Source organism: Diplodia seriata (assembly GCF_021436955.1).
Source record: "Diplodia seriata strain FDS-637 chromosome Unknown scaffold_1, whole genome shotgun sequence".
In the NCBI taxonomy this organism is placed as follows: Eukaryota; Fungi; Ascomycota; class Dothideomycetes; order Botryosphaeriales; family Botryosphaeriaceae; genus Diplodia; species Diplodia seriata.
This window is the reverse complement of record NW_027117308.1, coordinates 4,589,232-4,609,581: the sequence shown is the minus strand read 5'-3', so window position 1 is coordinate 4,609,581 and position 20,350 is coordinate 4,589,232. Positions and strand designations below refer to the sequence as shown.

At 57.6% G+C, this 20,350-nt stretch overlaps 5 protein-coding genes across 5 annotated transcripts; 4 read left to right on the top strand and 1 right to left on the bottom strand.

Moving 5' to 3' along the window:
* Positions 1-581: 581 nt before the first annotated feature.
* SLS55_001326 (uncharacterized protein) lies at positions 582-2,109 on the top strand (the record flags this gene model as incomplete). The annotated part of the gene is made up of 3 exons (XM_066772822.1): positions 582-586; positions 649-655; positions 742-2,109. The coding sequence occupies 3 exons, from the start codon at positions 582-584 to the stop codon at positions 2,107-2,109; spliced, it is 1,380 nt and encodes a 459-aa protein (XP_066638101.1).
* Positions 2,110-3,266: 1,157 nt separating this feature from the next.
* SLS55_001325 (uncharacterized protein) lies at positions 3,267-4,860 on the bottom strand (the record flags this gene model as incomplete). The annotated part of the gene is made up of 2 exons (XM_066772821.1): positions 3,267-3,712; positions 3,780-4,860. 2 exons carry the CDS (start codon positions 4,858-4,860, stop codon positions 3,267-3,269), a joined length of 1,527 nt encoding a protein of 508 aa, XP_066638100.1.
* Positions 4,861-6,955: 2,095 nt separating this feature from the next.
* Positions 6,956-8,123, top strand: ARP6 (Actin-related protein 6; the record flags this gene model as incomplete). Its single annotated transcript, XM_066772820.1, has 2 exons — positions 6,956-6,959; positions 7,099-8,123. 2 exons carry the CDS (start codon positions 6,956-6,958, stop codon positions 8,121-8,123), a joined length of 1,029 nt encoding a protein of 342 aa, XP_066638099.1.
* Positions 8,124-17,461: 9,338 nt separating this feature from the next.
* SLS55_001323 (uncharacterized protein) lies at positions 17,462-18,854 on the top strand (the record flags this gene model as incomplete). Its single annotated transcript, XM_066772819.1, has 2 exons — positions 17,462-17,470; positions 17,745-18,854. 2 exons carry the CDS (start codon positions 17,462-17,464, stop codon positions 18,852-18,854), a joined length of 1,119 nt encoding a protein of 372 aa, XP_066638098.1.
* A 94-nt stretch (positions 18,855-18,948) lies between these two features.
* On the top strand, positions 18,949-19,438 carry SLS55_001322 (uncharacterized protein; the record flags this gene model as incomplete). Its single annotated transcript, XM_066772818.1, is given in 2 exon segments — positions 18,949-18,956; positions 18,973-19,438. The coding sequence occupies 2 exon segments, from the start codon at positions 18,949-18,951 to the stop codon at positions 19,436-19,438; spliced, it is 474 nt and encodes a 157-aa protein (XP_066638097.1).
* Positions 19,439-20,350: the final 912 nt, after the last annotated feature.

The window sequence follows — 20,350 nt, the reverse complement described above, 5'->3', positions numbered from 1 at the left end:
CGCCACCATGCCGCCGAAGCGAGGAAAGAAAGCCGCCGTGCCTGCTGCGCCTCCACTGGATGGTTGCTGTGTCGTCTTCAGCGGCACCTTTCCAGGCCATTCGCAGTCTTCTCTGCTCGACGTTGCCGCTAACTTGGGAGCCGACACTGCCAAATCCGTTACCAAGGACGCTACCCATCTCGTCACCACCCAGGCCGACGTCGACAAGGCCTCGGCCAAGGTCAAGGAAGCCCAGAACCGCGACCTCTTCCTTGTGAGCCTGGATTGGTTGCTGGACTCTGAGCAATCCAACGCGAAAGCAGACGAGACGCAGTACACCTTCGGCAATGCGGCTTCGAATGCCAAGTCCACCTCAGCTTCCTCTGCATCTCAGGGAGCCGCCGCCCCAAAGGCCAAAGACTCCAAGAAGCGCCAGGCGTCCCCGGATGCTGCTTTAAACGCCGGTGATCAGCCCGACTTCAAGAAGAAGAAAGGATTCGAAAAGGAATTCGGCCAGGGCCAGATTGCCAAATCGAGCAATATCGCGATTCCGCTGGATGAAGAATGCCCCCACGTTGGCTACGGCGTTCACGTTGATCCTGATGGAGTCATTTGGGATGCTTCGCTGAACCAAACGAATTCCGGAAACAACAACAACAAGTTCTACAGGCTGCAGGTACGTACTCTGCCACGTTCCTTTGATTTCTTAACTTCTGCGAATGAGCCATCCCCTGAGTATCACATGATACTAACTCGTTCTAGGTCCTGGGCAATGCCTCTGGACACTGTATGGCCTGGAGCCGATGGGGCCGAGTTGGCGAGCGTGGGCAGTCGAAGGCCCTTGGCAACGGATCACTCGATGATGCGAAGCGTCAGTTCCAGGCGAAGTTCAAAGACAAGTCCGGCTTGCACTGGGATGACCGTACGGCCCCTCCTAAGAGCAAGAAGTATGTCTTCATCGAGCGCAGCTACGAATCAGACGACGACGACGACGAAGAAGACGACGGCGTGAAGACCGAAAAGGACGGCAACGGCCCTGACTGCACTCTTGCACTCCCTATCCAGAAATTGATGCAGCTCATCTTCAACACGCAATACTTCGCCGCCGCCATGAGTGAGCTCAATTACGACTCAAAGAAACTACCCCTGGGAAAGCTCAGCAAGGCCACGATCATGAAGGGCTTCCAGACCCTCAAGGACCTCTCGGATATGATCGATGGTACCTCGCCGGCTTCTAGTCAATCGATCGAGGACGCCTCCAATCTCTTCTACTCACTCATCCCACACGACTTCGGTCGTAACCGTCCGCCCATCATACACACCCAGGATGTCCTCAAGCGTGAGATCGAGCTGCTGGAGAACTTGGCGGACATGAAGGACGCAGCCAATATCATGAAGGACGAATCGGCAAACGGAGAAGTCTTGCACACTCTAGACAAGCAATACAGAGGTCTGGGCATGCAGGAAATGACTCCCCTCGACAAGAAGAGCACCGAGTTCCAAGAACTTTCAGCGTACCTGACAAAGACTCGTGGACACACGCACGGAGTCAACTACACGGTCGACTCCATCTTTCGCATCGAGCGTCAAGGCGAAAACGACCGTTTCGGCAAGAGTCCGTATGCTGGTCCGATCCGCGACCGACGTCTTCTGTGGCACGGCTCCCGTGCTACCAACTTCGGTGGAATTCTCAGCCAAGGCCTACGCATTGCACCTCCCGAAGCTCCCGTGAGCGGCTACATGTTTGGCAAGGGAATCTACCTCGCCGACATGTCATCCAAGTCTGCCAACTACTGCTGTTCGTACATTTCCGGTGGCACGGCTCTGCTTTTGCTCTGCGAGGCCGAGCTTGGCAATCCCTTGAACGAGCTGACCGGCTCCGACTACAACGCGGGAGATAATGCCAAGTCCAAGGGAATGTGGTCAACTTGGGGCAAGGGAATGACTGCACCGCTAGGCTGGAAGGACGCCGGCAGCGTCCACCCCACTCTGGCCGGTGTCAAGATGCCGGACGTGAGCATACAACCTGGAAAAACCAACGTTCCGGGTGCTTACCTGCAGTACAACGAGTTCATCTGTTATGATGTGGCTCAAATTCGACTCCGATACCTCTTCCAGGTGAGGATGTAGACTTCCGACACTGCTACCTAATGCGCGGTCCAATGGACATGTTCGACATGGCAGTCAAAAATTGGCAGCATAACTTCTTCCAGGTTCAGGTAAAAGGGTCATGACATTGTTGCTGTTTGAGCTTCATTTGCAATTTTCTTAAATTGAGTCGGTGGAGCGATAGCACAGGCGTGAAGGCGTCATGGGGAGGGAATCACTTTCGGATGTTCTGTCTACTTTAGCACCGTGTCGCGGTCTCGCAACCCGACCTTTTTTTTTTTTTTTTTTTTGCAGCGCTTGCATGGGTTTGCAAAAGATGGCGAAAAAGAAATTTGTGGCTTTTACAAGTTCAGCAACAGCGATGCTGAGGGGAAAAAGTAGCTGGAATAGCATCAACTCTCAAATCCCAAGTTTTCATTTTGCTCGACGGCCTCTCCTCCATGCACGGTAGGTGACAGAAACTTTGTGCTCGCTAAGATCGATATATTCTTCCTACACGGTATTTGAAGACAAGATCCGGACACAGGTGCACGCCTTGAATAAGTGCATTTGCGCCCGGGTGTCATCTTCGCCTACCCATGTGAGCATGAGGCAGACGCAGGTATGCCCAGTGTTTCGTCGCACACGATGGTGCGTCTGATCAGCGCCGCTATGCGTCTATCAGGAAAGCCATTTGCGTGAAAGCGTATGGTGATGTATCATCGTCTATTAACTTGGGTTCGTTCGTCTTGCTTGTTTCATATATGGTCATGAGGCGCGTCTCTATAATAAGAATAAGGAAAAGGGGGAGAGAAAAAAACAAACCCTCAAGAAGATGACCGCCCACCAGAGTATACCAGAAATTCGCAACGTGAGCGCGCGCGTCCGTGCCTGTACATTAATTATCCCGACCCATCCCATCCATCCAGCAGCACGCCGAGGAATGTCTATGTAAGCCGAAAAAAAGCGGAGAAGGAAGAAGCGACAAAAGGTGTATATCAACAGCCGCCAACGACGACGACCAGCCAGCAGCAGCAGCAGCAGCCACAACGGAAAGGCACACGCGCGCGTCGTCGTCTCTTTTACCTGCCCCAGCCAGCATTTTAACCCACATCCCATCCCATCCCATCCCATCCCGTTTTACCCAAAGGAGAGGAGGAGGAGGGAGGCACCATACCAAACCAAGCCCCCAAACCCCTCTACACCTCCGCCCCCTCCCCATCTTCCTTCTCCAGCCTAACCCACACCCCACCCCCCACACAAAGCGTCAACGCCAACCCCTCCCTCCACGCCTCCCCCGCCTCCCTCGGCACGACCCCCTTAAACCGCTGGGCCAGCCGCACAACCACATATCCCGCTTCCGTCAGCGCATACTGCTGGCCGACGCAGACGCGGGGGCCGCCGTTGAACGGCAGGTAGTGCCAGGGGGCGGGGCGCAGGGTGGCCCAGCGCTCTGGACGAAACGCGTCGGGGTCGGGACCGAACGTGTCGGGGGCACGGTGCATGGCGTGGACGTTCCACGACGCGATGGTGCCGCGGGGGAGGAAGATGGGGGAGGTGCCGTGGGCGCCGCCGCCGGTGGGGAGGGTGGTGTCGCGGGTGGCGATGCGGGTGTTGAGGGGGACGACGGGGTGGGTGCGGAGGGCTGGTTGGGAGTCGGGTTAGCCGGGGGGGGGAGGGGGGGGGGGGGGGGGAAGGGACGGCGCGCGTACATTCGTTCAGGCACCACTTCAGGTACGGCATGTTGCGCAGCTCTGCGTACGTCGGGCGGCGGCCGCCGGGCAGGGTGGATGCGGCCTCGGCGCGCAGCTGGCGCCACGCGTCGGGCCGCCGGGCGAGCTCGAAGAAGAGGTTGCCGAGCAGGCTGGCGGTGGTGTCGCGGCCGGCGAGGAGGACGTTGAGGAGCTCGCTGCGCAGCCGCTTCTTGTCCGTCGTGCGCGTCGCGAGCTCGTGGAGGAAGACGTATTTGTTGTTCTTGTTGTTGGCCTCCTCCTCCTCCTCCTTGCCCGTCTTCTTCTCCCCCTCGCCCTTTTCCACCGCTCGGGCTGCTACTCCTGCGACCCCTCTCTTCTTCTCCTCCGCCACCTTCTCCTCCCGAAACCGCACCGCCTCGTCGACGAACTGGTCGACGTACGCGTGCACGACGTCGACGGCGCGCTCGCCCGTGCTGATGCGCGCGCGGTTGGGGCCGACGAGCCGCGCGAGCGGGCCGAGGCGGATGAGGTCGAGGCCCTCGGCCTGGGCGACGGCGAAGGCCTCGGCGAAGCGGGCTTCGTCGGCGCCGCTGCTGCCGGGGCGCAGGCTGCGGACGCTCTTGCCGAAGAGGAACTCGGTGGCCGAGTCGATGGTGAACTTGAAGAAGAGCTCTTGGAGGTCGAAGAACGGTTGCTGGGCGGAGGAGGAGGAAGTGGAGATCGCGGCGAGCAAGTCTTCGACGTGCGACTCGAATGCGTCCAGGTCGGCGACCTGGTCGCGGACGAAGTTGGGCCGGATCATGGCGCGCGACGCGGCCCAGTGGCTGCCGTCGGTGGTGAAGATGCCGTCGCCCAGGAAGCCGTGCAGGGCGGGCTGGCGGAAGGGCGCGATGGCGAAGTCGTCGAAGCGGGTGGAGAGGATGGCTTTCACGTTGGCGGGGGCCATGGTCATGATGGCAGGCGCACCCAGGCGCTTGGAGGTAAAGGTGTCGCTGTTGGTTTCGGCAAAGCGCGCGGTCAGCATGTCGAGGAGGCGGTGCTCTTTGCCAGCGCGGATGCTGGCGAGGAGGACGTCGAGGCCGAGGATGGGGTCGCGCATCTTGAGGGCTGCGGCGGGCTGGCAGCCATGGTCGCGGGCGAAGCGGCGGCGGGCGAGGGAAAGGGAGATAGTGTGGTAGGCGTAGAAGAAGATGATGGTGGCGGAGGCGAACAGAAAGACTGGGGAGAGGAGGATTGAGAGCAACATGATGTTGGGAGTTCGCTTGACTTGCGAGGGAACGAGAGGATATGGCGATGCTTTTATTGTAAATGCGACTCGGTGTTACCGCTCCGGGGGGAGATGAGGCTCTTGCACACAGGTAAGGGAGCGGGGCTAACGGTGAGGCCGAAGCCCGTCAATTTCAGGTGGAGAGGGTTGGATAGAAGGCCGTATTCCTATTCCGTATGCATTCGGACAAAAGCGCGGAGAGAAGGCTGACTGACGGCCGCTGAGGTATGCCAGGACGGGTGATGAGACGTTAAGAATTGACGGGCAGGCGGTCCCCCACAGAAAGAGAAGCTTAGACGGAGGAGGATGCGCTGCTGATGGGCACGATCAAGCCATGGCGGCCACAAGGCTGTTCTCGGCCGCGTGTCAGCTGGGCCGAGCATGGAAAGCACGGAGGTCTACCTTGACCTTGCTCTTCCGGGAACATGTCCACACGGGCTGGCGTCCGGATGGCGTGCGGCATCGACGGCAAGTACGGCAGCTTCAGCCATGTGCGAGGGCGGTGGGTGCAGAAAGGAGGCATTCGGCGCATACATTAGGTCGTGGCGGAGGTTCTGGAAGGCAGATGGGAGTGGTTAGCGCTCGCAACCGTCGGCCAGGCCGATTGGCCCCCAGCGCTCAGGCGGGTCCATTTGCCATCGACGGCCATCCCGTCGCCGCACCGGGCAACCCGTGACGATCATGCTCCGTCGCGGCTGTTTCATCGTCCGTCTGTCGCTGCTTACCTCGACTGCATCCACCCGCTGACTTGAGTTTGCTCCCATTGGTCGGGACCATGATGCGGCTTTGCTAAGACATCTGGAGGAGCTCGTGGACGTAGCCAAGACGAAGCAAGCTGAAGAGGGTGTGGCAGTGGAAATAAGGTTGTGCAACAACTGCGCCCGGCAAGCCCGCGATTGGCCCTTGCTCCAGGCCCCCAGGATACACCTCTTCCATCGATTAGGAAGGCGTTGTGAGTTGGCCATGCCAGCTGAGCGCGGCTCGGACGATTGTGTGAATGCAGACTGGGCATGCAAAGGCGTAATAACGACGCAGCTCTCCCGAGACATGGCGGCGCCCACGTCCATGGAGGTTACTGCAGTAGTGACACGGCAGTGGCTGAGCCACAGCATAGCCTCCCATATATAAAACTCGGCTTACTCAAAGAGGCGGCAGAGCCTCACAAGGTGGGCAAATCCTGTTTGCGGGGAGGACGATAATGCCTCACTGTTTGCAATGCACCGGCGCATGATCAGGTGTCGTGTCAGGCGTTAAAGAATCCAAAGCTGGGGGGCGGCTTGGAGCAGGAACTGCCGACATAGCATCCTGCAGCAAAGGACGAAGACCCCTTATCAGCAGTAGTTGGTATATTGGTATGCGCGCTGCATGCGTTCCTTCGGCTGACATAAGTACAGTACATAGGTTGTTGCTTCTGAGGCTTGCGAAAGTGCCCGGCGCCGGAGACATTCGTCGTCGACAGAGTTTCCCTAATGCGCAGATGTCAGCATGCTTGAGAGGGCGTCGTCGAGTGAGAGGGAAAAGGTGGAGCGGCGGGGAACTCACCCGACGAAGATCCGAGCAAGCGATCGACGTCACCGGCGACGCGCCGCGACGCGAAAACTGACACCTCGGCCGCTGCTCACCACTCTCCCCGCTTCCATCCTCGCCATGCCCCGAGCCGCAAAGCAGGCCAAGCCGTCGCTCCCCTCAAACACCCTCATTGTCGACAATGGCGCCTACACCATCAAGGCTGGCTTTGCGCCGCCTGACAGCTCCACCGAGCCATCCTACCGCATCAGCCCAAACTGCATAGCTCGCGCAAGGGACAGGCGCATTTGGATCGGTTCGCAGCTGGACCAATGCAAGGACTTTGGCGAGATGGCCTTTCGGAGGCCCGTCGAGAAGGGCTTCATCGTGAACTGGGAGGGAGAAAAGGCCATATGGGACCATGAGTTCCTGGGGAACGACGCCGCGCTGAAGGTCCGCGATACACCTCAGATCTCCGCGGCCGACACTGACCTCGCTTGCGCCCACAGTGCGATCCGCACGACACGACCCTCGTCCTGACCGAGGCCCCCAATTCCCCGCAAGCGCTGCAGACCAACTGCGACCAGATGGTCTTCGAAGAATTCGAATTCGCCTCGTACTACCGCTGCCTTGGCCCCGTCCTCAACGCCTACAACGACATCCCCTCCCTCTTCTCCGATCCGGGCGCAACCTCCCCCGCGCCACCCCCCTCCGGGCCCGCCGAGTCGCTCCTCGTCATCGACACCGGCTACTCGCACACGACCATCACGCCGCTGCACCACGGCCGGCCCTTCCACTCGGCCATCCGCCGCCTGACCGTCGGCGGCAAGTTCCTCACCAACCACCTGAAAGAGCTCATCTCGCTGCGCGCCTACAACTTCATGGACGAGACGCACCTGGTCAACGAGATCAAAGAGGACGTCTGCTTCATCTCGTCCGACTTCGGCCGCGACCTCGAGCGGACGTGGAAAGGGAACAACAACAAAGCAGCCAACGCCACCGACACCGACCCCTCCATCGTCGTCGACTACGTCCTCCCCGACTACGCCGACCGCCAACGCGGCTTCGCCCGCCCCCACGACCCCTCGGCCGCCGCAAAGGCGAAACGGCTCGGGCTCCAAAGCGGCCCCCTCTCGTCCAGCACCACGACGACGACGGCAAAAAACAAAACGACGACAGAAGACCTGCTCCCCCTGGGCAACGAGCGCTTCGCCGTCCCCGAACTGCTCTTCCACCCCCAAGACATCGCGCTGCCCGAACCCGGCCTCCCCGAGGCTATCATGCAGTCGCTGCGCCAGCTGCCCGAGGGCCTGTGGCCGGGGCTGCTGGCGAATGTCGTCGTCGTCGGCGGGAACAGCTTGCTCCCGGGTTTCGTCGAGAGGTTGAGGGCCGAGTTGCGGATGGTGGTCCCGGCAAGGTTTGTCGTCAGGGTGGAGAGGGCGGCGGATCCGCTGGGCGCGGCGTGGAGGGGCGGTGTGCGGTTGGCGGGGGACCGCGGCGAGGGGCTGAGGGGGGTGGCGGTCACGCGCGAGGAGTATTTGGAGAATGGCGCGGCGTGGGTGGCGAGGAGGTTTGCTGGGGTGGTGTAGGGGGGGTTGGAGGGAAGGGGAGGGGGAAGAGGCGGAGGGGAGGGAAAAGAGGCGGGCGGAAAAAAGATACCCTTACTGCATTGGCTTTTTCTTCACTTCACTCTATTAGACCTCTGTACGGTCGCTTATGCCCGTCTGTGGTGATTTGCCTTCCGTGTCGCACGGCGCTCGGTCAATCAGCGTGTTGGCACAGCACCCACTTGTTATGTATCACCGGACGCATCCCTCTTGATTCAACCTTGCATGTGCATACCGCACGGCCCTTTGCCGTGCCCTCGTGCCGTTTTCGCGCCGGGGCGTGGCCTTGCGCTGGAGGCTATAAATCAGAGCTTACCTACCTCTCCTCCCTTTCTCCATTCAGCAACGAGGGTTTTGAGCCATACTGTCAACATCGGTAATTTCATGTACTGTTGCTTTCTCGCCAGTGAACATTGTCTCGTACTTCTGGCGCTGCGGTCTGCGCTGATCTTCGTCGGCATAGATAGCAGCAGGCACTCAACGTCGGCGGCTTCCGTGCGCATCAGCATTGTCTTACGATGGTGATGCGGACCGGTGGATGATGATGGTGATGATGTGCAGCGTCACATAGTCACGATGCTGATGGACGCCGCTATAGAGTGATGGTGAGCGGCGCGGCGCGCTCCAAGGCGCGGCTGGGGCAGAAAGTACGAGACATGAGCGGTGGGAGGAAGGCCGCAGCGGACCGAGACAGTCGATGGATTCATTAGTTGCTTCCAGCCGCAGAGGCAATTCGGGTTGTCGTGAAGTGATACCCGCTCTACCTACACTGCGGTGGTGATGAGGAGGAGGATGGTAAGGCGCTAATGTGCCGTGGTTTTATGTACGGGTTTCGGGCTCTGAGGAGTTTCCTCGTGCTGCCGGCGGGCAGCTGGTGATGTCGGACGGACTCCCGCTCGATGGTCTGGTGGGCGTGGCTGGGGCGCATGTGTGCTGTTCGTGTGACAGCTGCGCTCACTGCTCGTGCTTCCCGTGCAGGTTTCTGTGACGCGCAGGGTGGATGGAAGGCTTCTGCACGTTGCTTCCGGGTAGCCATACCTTGCGCCTGGTCGATTCTTTCTGGTTGGTGCCAGAGGTCACGCGCTTGGATTTGGATTTTGTCAAGGCGGATACTTGTCATTTTTGCTGTACGCTTTGATACGTCACTCAAGGATTCGCTGCCTGACCTTCGCCGGTGATGTGGGTGTAGGTCATGTTCATCGAGCGTGCTGCAGGGGTACACACCTCACGCTTGTGATGCCAGATGCTCAGTCATGTGCTGTTGGTCTCCGAAAGTGACTGCCTGTTTGCTCGAGTATTTAGTACTCCAAGTTTGCACTTTCATACGTCGCTATCTAAAGTGATGTATATAGCCTCGGCGCTATCCATCTTCCATCTGAAAGATTACACTCGTTTGGGGGTGTTGGGGTTGAGCGAGCAGTGTTACCTGAGCACATGCTCCTTGAGGCGCCGGATGTAGCAACAAACATTGATGGTGATGAAGATACGCATGAGACTTTCTTGGTGATGTGGTTCAGCATGAATAAGATGCGCGCTGCCATCACCATCCGCTATGACTCCTTCCAGAGACCGGCAACGACTGACGCATCTCCGTATCTCCGGAAACCACAAAGCAGGAGACAGTTGGGGTGATGTCAACACAGACAGTCCATAGTCGTCTTTCGCATTAGACTGTCGTTGTCGTACCATGAGAGCATAAAGGAAGCACTGGTCGCTGCTGTTTAAACTATCAATCCGGCACACTGAGGGATTGGCACGTGTAACCCATGGGTGAAAAACCCTCACACCTGATGACCACCGCGTTCTTTTCATCAGGTCACGTAGCTCAACGCCTATTGTTTGGTTCAGCCTCCCAACGCACGAGTGACACCCCACGCTCATCCCACTACCGTGCCGCCCCAACACGTTCGCTGCTCACATGTCAGCCCTGATCACGTATTGTCATCAGCGCTCCCACGTGTATCGACACGGCTGCCGCTCAGATCCCCGAACGCTGATCCTTCCCGTCTTCTGACACTTGGCAAAGATAGGGCGGAATTCAAGGCCGGATAAAAACAGATGGACACACTGTTTTCTGTAGACAAACGAAGCGCCAGACGTGGTGATAGAATACACGAGACAACACAATTTGAAAGAAGGGCTCACTCTTTCCGTGGAGAGGAGAAGTTGGGTGCGTTCAACAACCATGCCACTTCCGGCAATAGGGGCCAGCTCCTGCCCGACTGCCTTTCATCTGTCCCATCGTGTCTGTCCGGTACTGGTTTGAGGGTGATTTTATGATGATGCAGGGGAGCATTGCGGGAAGCTGCTGGTCATCAACTTTCTCGAATGATGACCGATAGGAGTCCCCGCGATAAACTTGAAGACGGTTCTACGTTTCAACAAAACCGAGTCAGGCGTAGGAACTCAAAAGTATGCATCCAGCCAGTGAGAATCTGAATTTGAGCCACGGCCACAGCAGCCAGGTACCTCAAAAGATGAACAACACAAAGATACCAGGTTTTCCCGGGAATTTTATAGCGCATCGACCTCGTTGGGTGTGCAGTGACGCGCAGCTGAGCCAGATTCCCCGCCGGCAGCCACGTGGTGTTGAGGCACCGCTCCGCTGTTTGTCAGCTGCCCATGTCGCCGAACGCCCCAGTTTGCCACTTGGTTTGGACCTGACGTATGCCCGGTGATCTGACTCCACGCCCACGCGACCGCTGACCAGACTTCGTGTCTGACAGTTTACAGCTACTTAAACCTCTTCGGAGATCGTTTGGATTGTCTGGAGTCACAGATGAATGCAAACGCGAAGTGCGAATGAATCCGTGAAACGTTCGACATCACTTCTCTCCTGGAGTTCCTCCGGCTTCGAACGACTTATTTGGACAAGAGGCGGCTGGGGAATCTCAAAATCCGGATACCAATATGCGGGGCCTCAGTATCGGATAATGATGATGTCGAGCATTTCCCAGTGTTGCTGCAGGCTCCCATTAGGTGACAGAGCAGCGCATCACTTCACGCGTGCAGGTGAGCAACCGCTGTCACGCCAGCTCCAACAGCTCACCGGACAGTACGGAGAACTGGTATATGAATAAAGAAGGGAAGGCCAGTCATGGATGTAACCTTCTTCGCTTCAGTAATAACGAGCGAGCTTGCTTACTCTTTCGTGACGGACTCCAGGGATCGGAGAAATGTGGGACTTTAAATATTTGCATCTGTCGGGGGGCGTGTCTTCGATGTGTTTCTGGTCAGAAGACCACGATTGTTGATGCACGTGCTACGTCAGCCTGACTGAGGAGCAATTAGTCTTTAGCTGTCTCATGATCTGAATGAGGGCCAGTGTGCAATGCAGCGCTTCACGCTCGGGAGACTACGCACTCGTGCTTGTTGTAGCTATTTAATCTTGTTAATAGTCCCCGGGGCCTCACTTCTGTACGATGCAGACCACTGTGCACGTTGACAGTGATAGCGAGAGCCCCCACTTCGGAGGTTCAGCATTGGGGGAGACTTGAACCCGTAATGCATGAATAGATCATGCTGGCTTCTCCATCATTAATTGATGATGGATAGTAACGTCATCATGAATAAAATAAAGTGTTCACTTTCGTCAAATAAAGATCTGTCTCTTTGAGGATGTTGTGAGTCGCTTGAGCAGTGAAAGATCGAGAAAAGTCGTCGTCTTCAGCTAGAAACCGCAGCCAGTAGCGATCTCCTTCCTTTTACCCCATGGGACTTGATTACATCCATGTTTCGCTGCTTGCATCCGAAGCTTGAGATGAGGCGGTAAATCTGACTTCAGTGCGAGAGCACTGACCCGTGTCCAGAGTCCACGAGGTATGAGCACAAGGCCTCTCTCACTATGGCATGGCACGTGCTTGAAATGTGCTTACTTGTATATATTAATCAAGTGCGTTCGTGCTATCAAAATTGCGTATCTCGGGAGCCGCAGCTCTGCACTTGTGCCTCCAGCTTCGCACTTGTGCCCCAAGAATGCATATTTCGGTTTCACTTCCTGCTTGCTTGCTCTGGAGTGGACTGACCATTCCGGTGGTCGGGATGAGATTATTTCCTTAACAGCGTATATTTGAATTTCCGTCACCAACGGCGAGTTCTGCTTGCCAGCAGTTTTGATTCATGAATGCCAGCATCATCAACATGTATTGACGATTGGCATCCAGTCATTGTGAAAATCGCAATGGCCACAAAAGAACCATTACTTTCTCGAAAGTCTGAAGCCGCGCAAAGACGAGTAAAACACACTTAGCGAGGTAAGTGGACCCACTTCAGTTTCACAGGTTCTCCAAGTTGGAAGGTACATACCCAGAGCTGGCTGAACACATTCTTATAGAAGCCACCAGACGGGACTTGGTCATCTGCAGCACCCGCAATGTTCTCAATGCCCCAAAAGAAGCCCCCCTTGCCCGTACACGTGAGTAAAGAGGCATCGAACATCGAACCTCACCAATGAGTTATGCATGCGTCCGGCCTACCACGGTTCCTCTCCGTCGATATCCTGCTCACTCAGCTCCAACACACTATCCACTCACACACCCTTGACCCGCTGTTCTCCGCCAATCAGTAATACCACATCTCCTTAAAGGCCGTTTGTAAGCCCCAGAAAGTACGCCGGAATCTTACTTACGACAGAAAAAAACGAAACAACACCCACCGATCCCACCAACCAACCTCCGCGAGTGCCCACATACAACCACTCACTTCGGCTCCCCGAAGAAAAAGCCCCCCCCGCCCAACCCGGCAAAACGCAAGGACAATGTCATACACCTCGACCAATTTTATTGTACCCCTATCCCCCTCTTCCGCTCCACGACCAATAGCCCGCGCTCCCGCCCGCTCCCCGAGACACCGTACCGCACCGCACTACACCTGCACAGCCCCCCTCCCCGCTCTGTTTACTCAGCACCGCACCGCACCGATAACACGCACGCACGCACGATGCCTGCGAAGATCAGACACAATCTTTGCATGGCCGACCGATCTGCGCGACAAGTGCTGCGCTGCCTGCCCTGCAATAATAACAAGGTTCGATGATCAAGCACGCAAGCACGCAAGCACGCAAGCACGCAAGCACGACCACCCGCACCGCACCGCACCAGTGTGCCAGAAATGACGTATGCCGTAAGTCATTTACCGGGATCCATGATCATCATCGTGCTCACCAACCCACCTACCAGAGACAACGCACATGGCAGAATCTGTGGGGGGGAAAAGGAGGCGGAAGTGGCTCGAGAAGAAGTAAAAAGAGCGACATCAATAGCCCGTGGTACTCGTTTCAACGACGAGCACCCACCCACACATAGCCCTAAGCCTTGTTCAACATGAGTTTGACACTGGGGCTTACCGGAGCTTTAGTTGATCGTCTTTCGAAGTTGCTTCTTACTCCCATGGCCAAATTTCGCCGCACTGGCATCGACTCCAGTGAGCCCCTCGCCAGCATATCCTGATGTGGCTGGATTTTTTATGACATGGAGAGAAGCCAGAAATGCTGTATGTAGCCTCCCATCAGCGCAACTCCACTAGACTGTAACGATCCGCTCCTACCACACCTTGCTCCCTCGCGCGCCACACTTTACTCTCCCGAGACGTCTTCGGACCAGCCCCACCGCCGCGAAACGAGTGCGTCGCACGCGCGTAGGCATTAACCCGGTGCGACTCGCATCACTCATTTGTAAGTGGTGGCAGTTACGCGATGCCAAATCAGATGCGAAAAGTTTGAGTTTCACAAGGGCAAGAGCCTCCTCGTGCATCGCCCCCACGCCGGCCCCTTGGGTGTGCCTCACAGAAGCGCCGTCAGTCCCCCTTGGCTTCTAGACGCCCCCCACGCTGACCTCCCCGCTTACATCGCCTTCAACCCGAGCAACCGAAACCCTTTCTCTTCCACCACCGACCCGACCCAACAGCCTCGGCACACCGCGGGCGAGGCTCCCCGTCGCCCCGCTCGCTCGCTCCGCACAGATGGCTCGAGTTACGACATCTGAACAACCGCGCCATCTCTTCTCGACACGATGCAGAACGAGGGAGAGACCGAGTGTGAGGGGATGAGCAAGTGAGCGGTGCGTGCGGGGGGCGTGAAGATGACGGAACGGAGGGTGTTCCGAAGACTGAAGAACAGAGAGTGAAAAGCTGGAAATGTGGTTGACAGGATGTCGAATAGCGTGCCCGTTCGTCAAACGTAGACTTGAAAAAAAGAAGTCAGATGTACGTACGTACAGAGTCGGTGTATAGATCGGGACCCACATACGACGAGTGATTCCGTAGTGTTTCCTTTCCTACGAAATAAAAATTCCGACCAAGGCAACGATGACCACTCCGAAGTTTGAGACTGAAGAATATCGAGAGGGGGCAGAGGAAGCTGCGGATATGTCAAACTGCGGAGCCGGAAAGACAGAGGCAGATGACATGACGGAGTTTGGTCGGATCGAGGTCGAAAAGGAGGAGGAACCGTTGAAAGAGCTTTGGTTCAGGTTGGATGATGCTGCGCTTAGAGTTGAAAACGCATTTTGAGCCTGGCAGAGCGAAGATGAACGCATATTTGACGAGCGTTTGAAAGGCCGTTCGCCAGGGCGGAGTGGAAAGGTCGTGGTCGTCGTTGTATGGGATGATGATGTATTCTGCAACGTGGCGGCGAGGGACGGGTCCGATGTAGTTGCTGCCCCTGCCGCAGAAGCTGTACCGCTCTGTGAGGTGTGACAGCAGTCATCTATCTTGCTGTGGAAAGCTGTTTTGCGATGATAATGAGCAAGCTGCTTGATGTAAAAGTGGTGAAGCACGTGAGCGCTGGAAGCCGGGGGGAACGCAAACGTTGAAGTCAGGAAAAGGGTAGTCAACACTAGATCTCAACCGTACCTCTTAGATCCTCTTCTGTGCATGATGAAAGGTCATTCTCCCCCTCAAGGTGGGAGGAGGCACTGCGTTCCTGCCAAAGTCCATATCAGCTGAAAAAATCCCCGGAAACTTTGCTGCAGCTATTGCGACAATGCTCTACAAGGGTTGGTGGATACATACACACGCTGAATCGGCCGTACAGCTTGTGCCATCGCCATTGTCCGCTGCAGCGGTTATAATTAGCAGAGAAGCTGCGAGGGCACTCAAAGCAACCTTTCTCATTCTCGGAACAACGAAACATTCAAACGTCTGTCGGGCAATAGCTCTCACGGCCCCGCTCGCATATCGGCGTTCAGCTGCCAAGCTGGAAGTACATGCTTGTTCTATTATTGAGTCGTAGTTCCCCGGGAACTTCCGCACACTGTGGGGAAGTCTAGTGCGAGGAGTGACCACGGCTCTGGTATCAAGGCACGCATCGCATGGAGTTCGCCGTTCCAAATCCGTATGTATTCGACGTCAGGGTCCTCATAGATCCCGCGGTACATGCCGCCCATAGCATTTTGCTGACTACTGATGGCGAGGTGAGTGGATGGTGGGACCAACAAAGACTGTGTAGAGATAGACACGATGTAACAATGATAGATGGTGCTTGGGAAACTTCACATGCGCACCTGAAGACGTTTTGAGGTGGTGAACAAGGTTGCTGGATCAGGATCAGGATCAGGATCCGGCAGGTCGGTCAAGGGCCAGACGTTGCGCTAACCATCGACTTTCGCCTTTCGAGTCTAGGACACCCACAGCACCAACGTCCCAAGAATTTGTCAATATTCTGTACTCTGGGCAGGGTACGCTGATGATCCAGCCAGCAGTGTTGGCACGTCATGACTGTCGCTGGTATGCGCGTCGCCGGTTCCGTCATGTCTCTTGCCCACTTCACATGCTGCGGGTGACATAGCGGCTTGTATTTGCAAACCATGTGGCCCATAACAGCTTCGTTGAACGACGTCATGATCAACGGCGAACTGCACGGATGAGTCCTGAGACGTCTCAGATGATTTTCAGGGTCTTCGTGCAAGGGGTCACGAGAACAAAATATTGCCGATTTCCGCATGCATTTCCTTGTCGAGGGTGAACTGTGGTTGGAAAGTTGTGGCGTTCAGAGCCGAGTGACGAACCGATGGTGGTCTCACGGGGTGGGAACAACAATATCAGCGTCGCAAAGTAAAGCTGCATATACAGAAGAAGGGTCCAGACAAGACGGACGACGACCAAATTTATGCCGCAGCCGGGCGGGGCGGGGCGTTGCACAGGACTGGCGTGTCATCCAGACATGAAGCAGGCATCCATAGTAGTTCAGGCGCAATTACCGGATTCGTGGACGGAGGGACCTCCTGCGAGACATTGCAAGCCGGAGAATCTATTCCCCCTTCGTGTATCTTATTGTCAAACGACAGTCCACATCTCGGCAAGCCTGTGCCCCACACTGCGGAGTCCGCTGAGGCGAGGCCCCAGTGCTGCATTTCAGATTCCACGGGCGAACAAATTCCACGATTATATTGGTATGGCGCTGTCGTGTACGAGTACGGTGGGAACTACCCGGCTCAATCTGTTCCGGGGCGTTGATAGTGGCGGGACTGAGTAAGGACAACCGAGGCACACGCGATAACGGTGGGCTGCCTCGATATTGAAACGCCGGGGAAGATCGCAATCAGTAATCCGAGTTGCAAAGGCCTACGATCATGACGTCTCCAGGCTTGGGGTTGTTGAGAGGCAAGGGCAGCAAGCTCGAGAACGGACGGCCTTCTGACATCCGTTGATGGACGGCGGCGGCAATAAGTTCCGAGGCGGCCGGCTGAAGGAGGCAGGGGAAGCGAGGCTCGTGTGGGTGGGTGCTGCAGCGGAGGTGAAATTTCAGGCGCCGGGGCTGGGCGGCGCCACAGCAGGAGCCGCGACGACGGCAGATCGAGCAGCACACCCTGCAGCGCCTGCTGAAACAGGGCCCGACGCAGCGTTCGGATGCGTAATCATGCAGCGACCAGGCCTCCACCCCGCAGCCCGGCCCTGCGCGTCATGTGCAGCGTCGCAGCGTCACCGCGAGGGCTGGCAGCGTGTCGCGGTGATGCAGCGCGGGCGAGCAGAGGCGCAGCAAACGGCCAGGCGCATGGCGGCGATAAGGGCGGCGCTGGAGTCTGAGCGCTGGCGGGGGCGGACGGTCGTTGGTGCGGGGAAAGGATGGAAAAATGGGAAAAGCAGGGCGTGCACGAGAGAAGCAAGTGCGGCGGCTGCCTGTCTTGGCCTCCGGCGGGCGCCGGCACCGACAGCGGCAGCCTCTTAAGGCCAGTGATTGCGATTGCGCTCCACCTCCGCACGCGCTGGGCCTGTTTGCAGCAGTGACTTCAACTCCCGTCGACTGCGCCCCGTCCGCAATGCTCGCCCACGCATCCTTGTAACCGCCAATCTGCTGCGCCCGCGCCATGTCTGCGACCGTGCTGATGCGCTACGTGCGCGCGACCTGCGCCGTTGCCGTGGTCCTCCAACAGGCCGTGTCGGCCCAGACAGTGACGCCGTCCAATGCGACGGACCAGTACGCCGACACCAGCCAGCTCGTCCTCTCTGTCGCCCGCCGCACCGTGGAAGGCGTGCCCGTCGCCCAAGTAGTCCCGCTCACTGCCCGCGCGGCTGACGATCTCGACGTACGTTTTCGTCTTACTCTTACACGCCCATGGCCCCGACCATCCTGCCCGAAACACGCATATACTGACTGCCCGCCCCCAGGTCTCGGACGGTCTCCCTGGCCAGCTCTTCTACGCATCCGACGCCTCCGCCGAGCGCCTCAATTCCTCCAACATCGCCTACATCGACTGCGATCCCGACGCCTACCGCGGATATTCGCAGGCCACCGACGTCCTCCACACTGCCATCGACCACGGCGCTGCCGCTGCCCTGTTCTTCAGCAAGTCTGCCCGCTCCTGCAACGTCACCGGCGTCGGCGACAATTTCCCCTTCCTGTATTCTATGGTCAATGCGACCGCGTCGCAGCAGCTTCTCGACAACCTCATCGCAACCACCAGCCAGGCCGGCCAGGTCTACTTCGTGACGATCCGCTCTACCGCCGGCACTTTCACCACCGGCAACGACACCATGAGCACCAACGGCGATACTGGTTCCGACCAGACCCAGTCGAACAGCAACCCGCTGGGTCCGTCGCCGTCCACGGCCGTGGCTATGATCATCCTGTACAGCATTACTGGCGTAATCACCGCGCTTTTCCTCGTCATCATCATCACTGGAGCGTTACGGGCACATCGCCACCCAGAGCGATATGGACCGGGTGTGGTGCTCAACGGCGGAAGAGGAGGATCGCGGCAGACGCGCGTGCGCGGTATCGCACGGGCAATGCTGGACACGCTTCCCGTCGTCAAGTTCGGGGACAACACCAACCAGCAAAATGCTCCCAAGCCAACGGACGTGGAGATGGGCGACACCACGGCACGGAACAGCGCGGAGAACGTGCAGCAGGCGACGGACGCGGACGCTCACGGCCAGCAGCAGTCTGGAGCAGCCGGAGCAACCGGCGGGGCGGGAACGGCCGCCGCCAATGGCCGCATCTCGCACGAGGGAGCTCCGCGCTCAGCCGCTGCAGAGCCAACGAACGGTACTGAGCAGCAGGCTGACTCTACTGAAGCGGGCATCGCGCCGGCAGCCGCCGGCGGCAGCGCGGAAAACCTGGCTTCCGAGGGCGACGCGTACACGGGCTGCACCATCTGCACCGAGGAGTTTGAGCCGGGCCAGGACGTCCGTCTGTTGCCGTGCAACCACAAGTTCCATCCCGAATGCATTGACCCGTGGCTGCTCAACGTCAGCGGGACGTGTCCGCTATGGTAAGTTTCCTATCATGCTTAGCCTTGGCGCGATGATCTACGAGGCCCGCGCCCGCGCCCACCATCATCACCGCCATCCCTCTTGCAACGAACCTGACATGCTAACGTTGCACTTCGCACAGCCGCATCGACCTCAACCCCGCCTCGCCCACGGACGAACACCACCCCGACTCCCACCACCACCACAACAACAGCGCCAGCACCCGCCGTTCGGCCTCGATCCTCGCACCGCCTCTTTCCCCCACGGACGCCGCCGCCGCCAACATCCCGCCATCGCCCCACGACCACCGCCGCCGCAGCATGCTCCGTGACCTCCTGCACCTCCGCGGCCACGACGCCAACTCGACCAGCGAGGAGCGCCTCGCCATGGCCCGCCGCATGGCCATCGACCGCAACTCGCGCGACGCCAACATGGTCGCCTCTCCTCCTCCTCCCGGCGAGGACGACCGTCGCAGGAGCAGGCGCCTGAGCAACCTCTTCCGGCCCGGCAGACACGGCGGCGCTGCTACGACGGGCGTGGGAGAGGCAGCGCTGCCGCAGCCGCCGGCGCCGGTGCACGACGGTGGTGCGGGTGCGGCGTCGAGGTGAAGTTGATTAACTTCATATGACTTTTTTTTTTTTTTTCCTTTGCCACTTTGCTCTGAGAGACACACATTACATCGGCTGCAAAGATCGCTGCTGCGTCTGGGACGGGGGTGGTTCACAGTATTTCTCTCCCTCTTTTTGCCATTTTATTTGGATTTGCAAATACGGTCACGATGAACGAATAGTCATGGGGAGTGCGGATAACATTGCCAGGAGTTTTTGGTTTTTCTGAGGTTATCGGGGTCTGCTTTTTGCTCTTTGCTTTTTTACTTTCGCGGCTGATGCATGGCATGCGGAAAGGGGGGCCGCCGGGTGGGTGGATGATGGGATGGGGAGGAAAGGAAAGGAAATGGCGGAAGTGCTTGCTTCTTTCCCTTTGCATGCGTGCGAATCCTTTGCACCACACCTCCTCCGGACAGGCATATATGGGGTTGATGTTCTGGGCTTTTTTTTTGGCTTTTCTTTCGTACTCTTGCTGATACTTGCGGCTACTGAGGGAGTACATACAAAGTGCAAGGCGGCTTTCTTCTCCCACAGATACCCATGTAGATGTGGATGGATGGGGGGTATGGTTAGGCGCCCGGTGCTAGGTACGGTATACAGGACTGGATGGTGCAGCGGCGGGGCGGGGGCGGGGAGTTTGCATACACACACACACACACACACACACACACACACACACTTTAAATCAAGATACATATACACTTTGGGTTGCACTGACGAGTGTGAAAATGCTCAGCCTTGAGAATAACAAGGCACATCGAGTGCAAAGCTGACCATGCCAGCCTCAGATAAATGCCCAGAATCGAGCCCCTACGCTATCTCGCAAACCCTCAACCGGCAGTCTTCCTCCACCCCAATTTTCTGTCACTCCCCCAGAAAGAAAACGCCGGTTCAAGCCAAGCTCAGCTACCA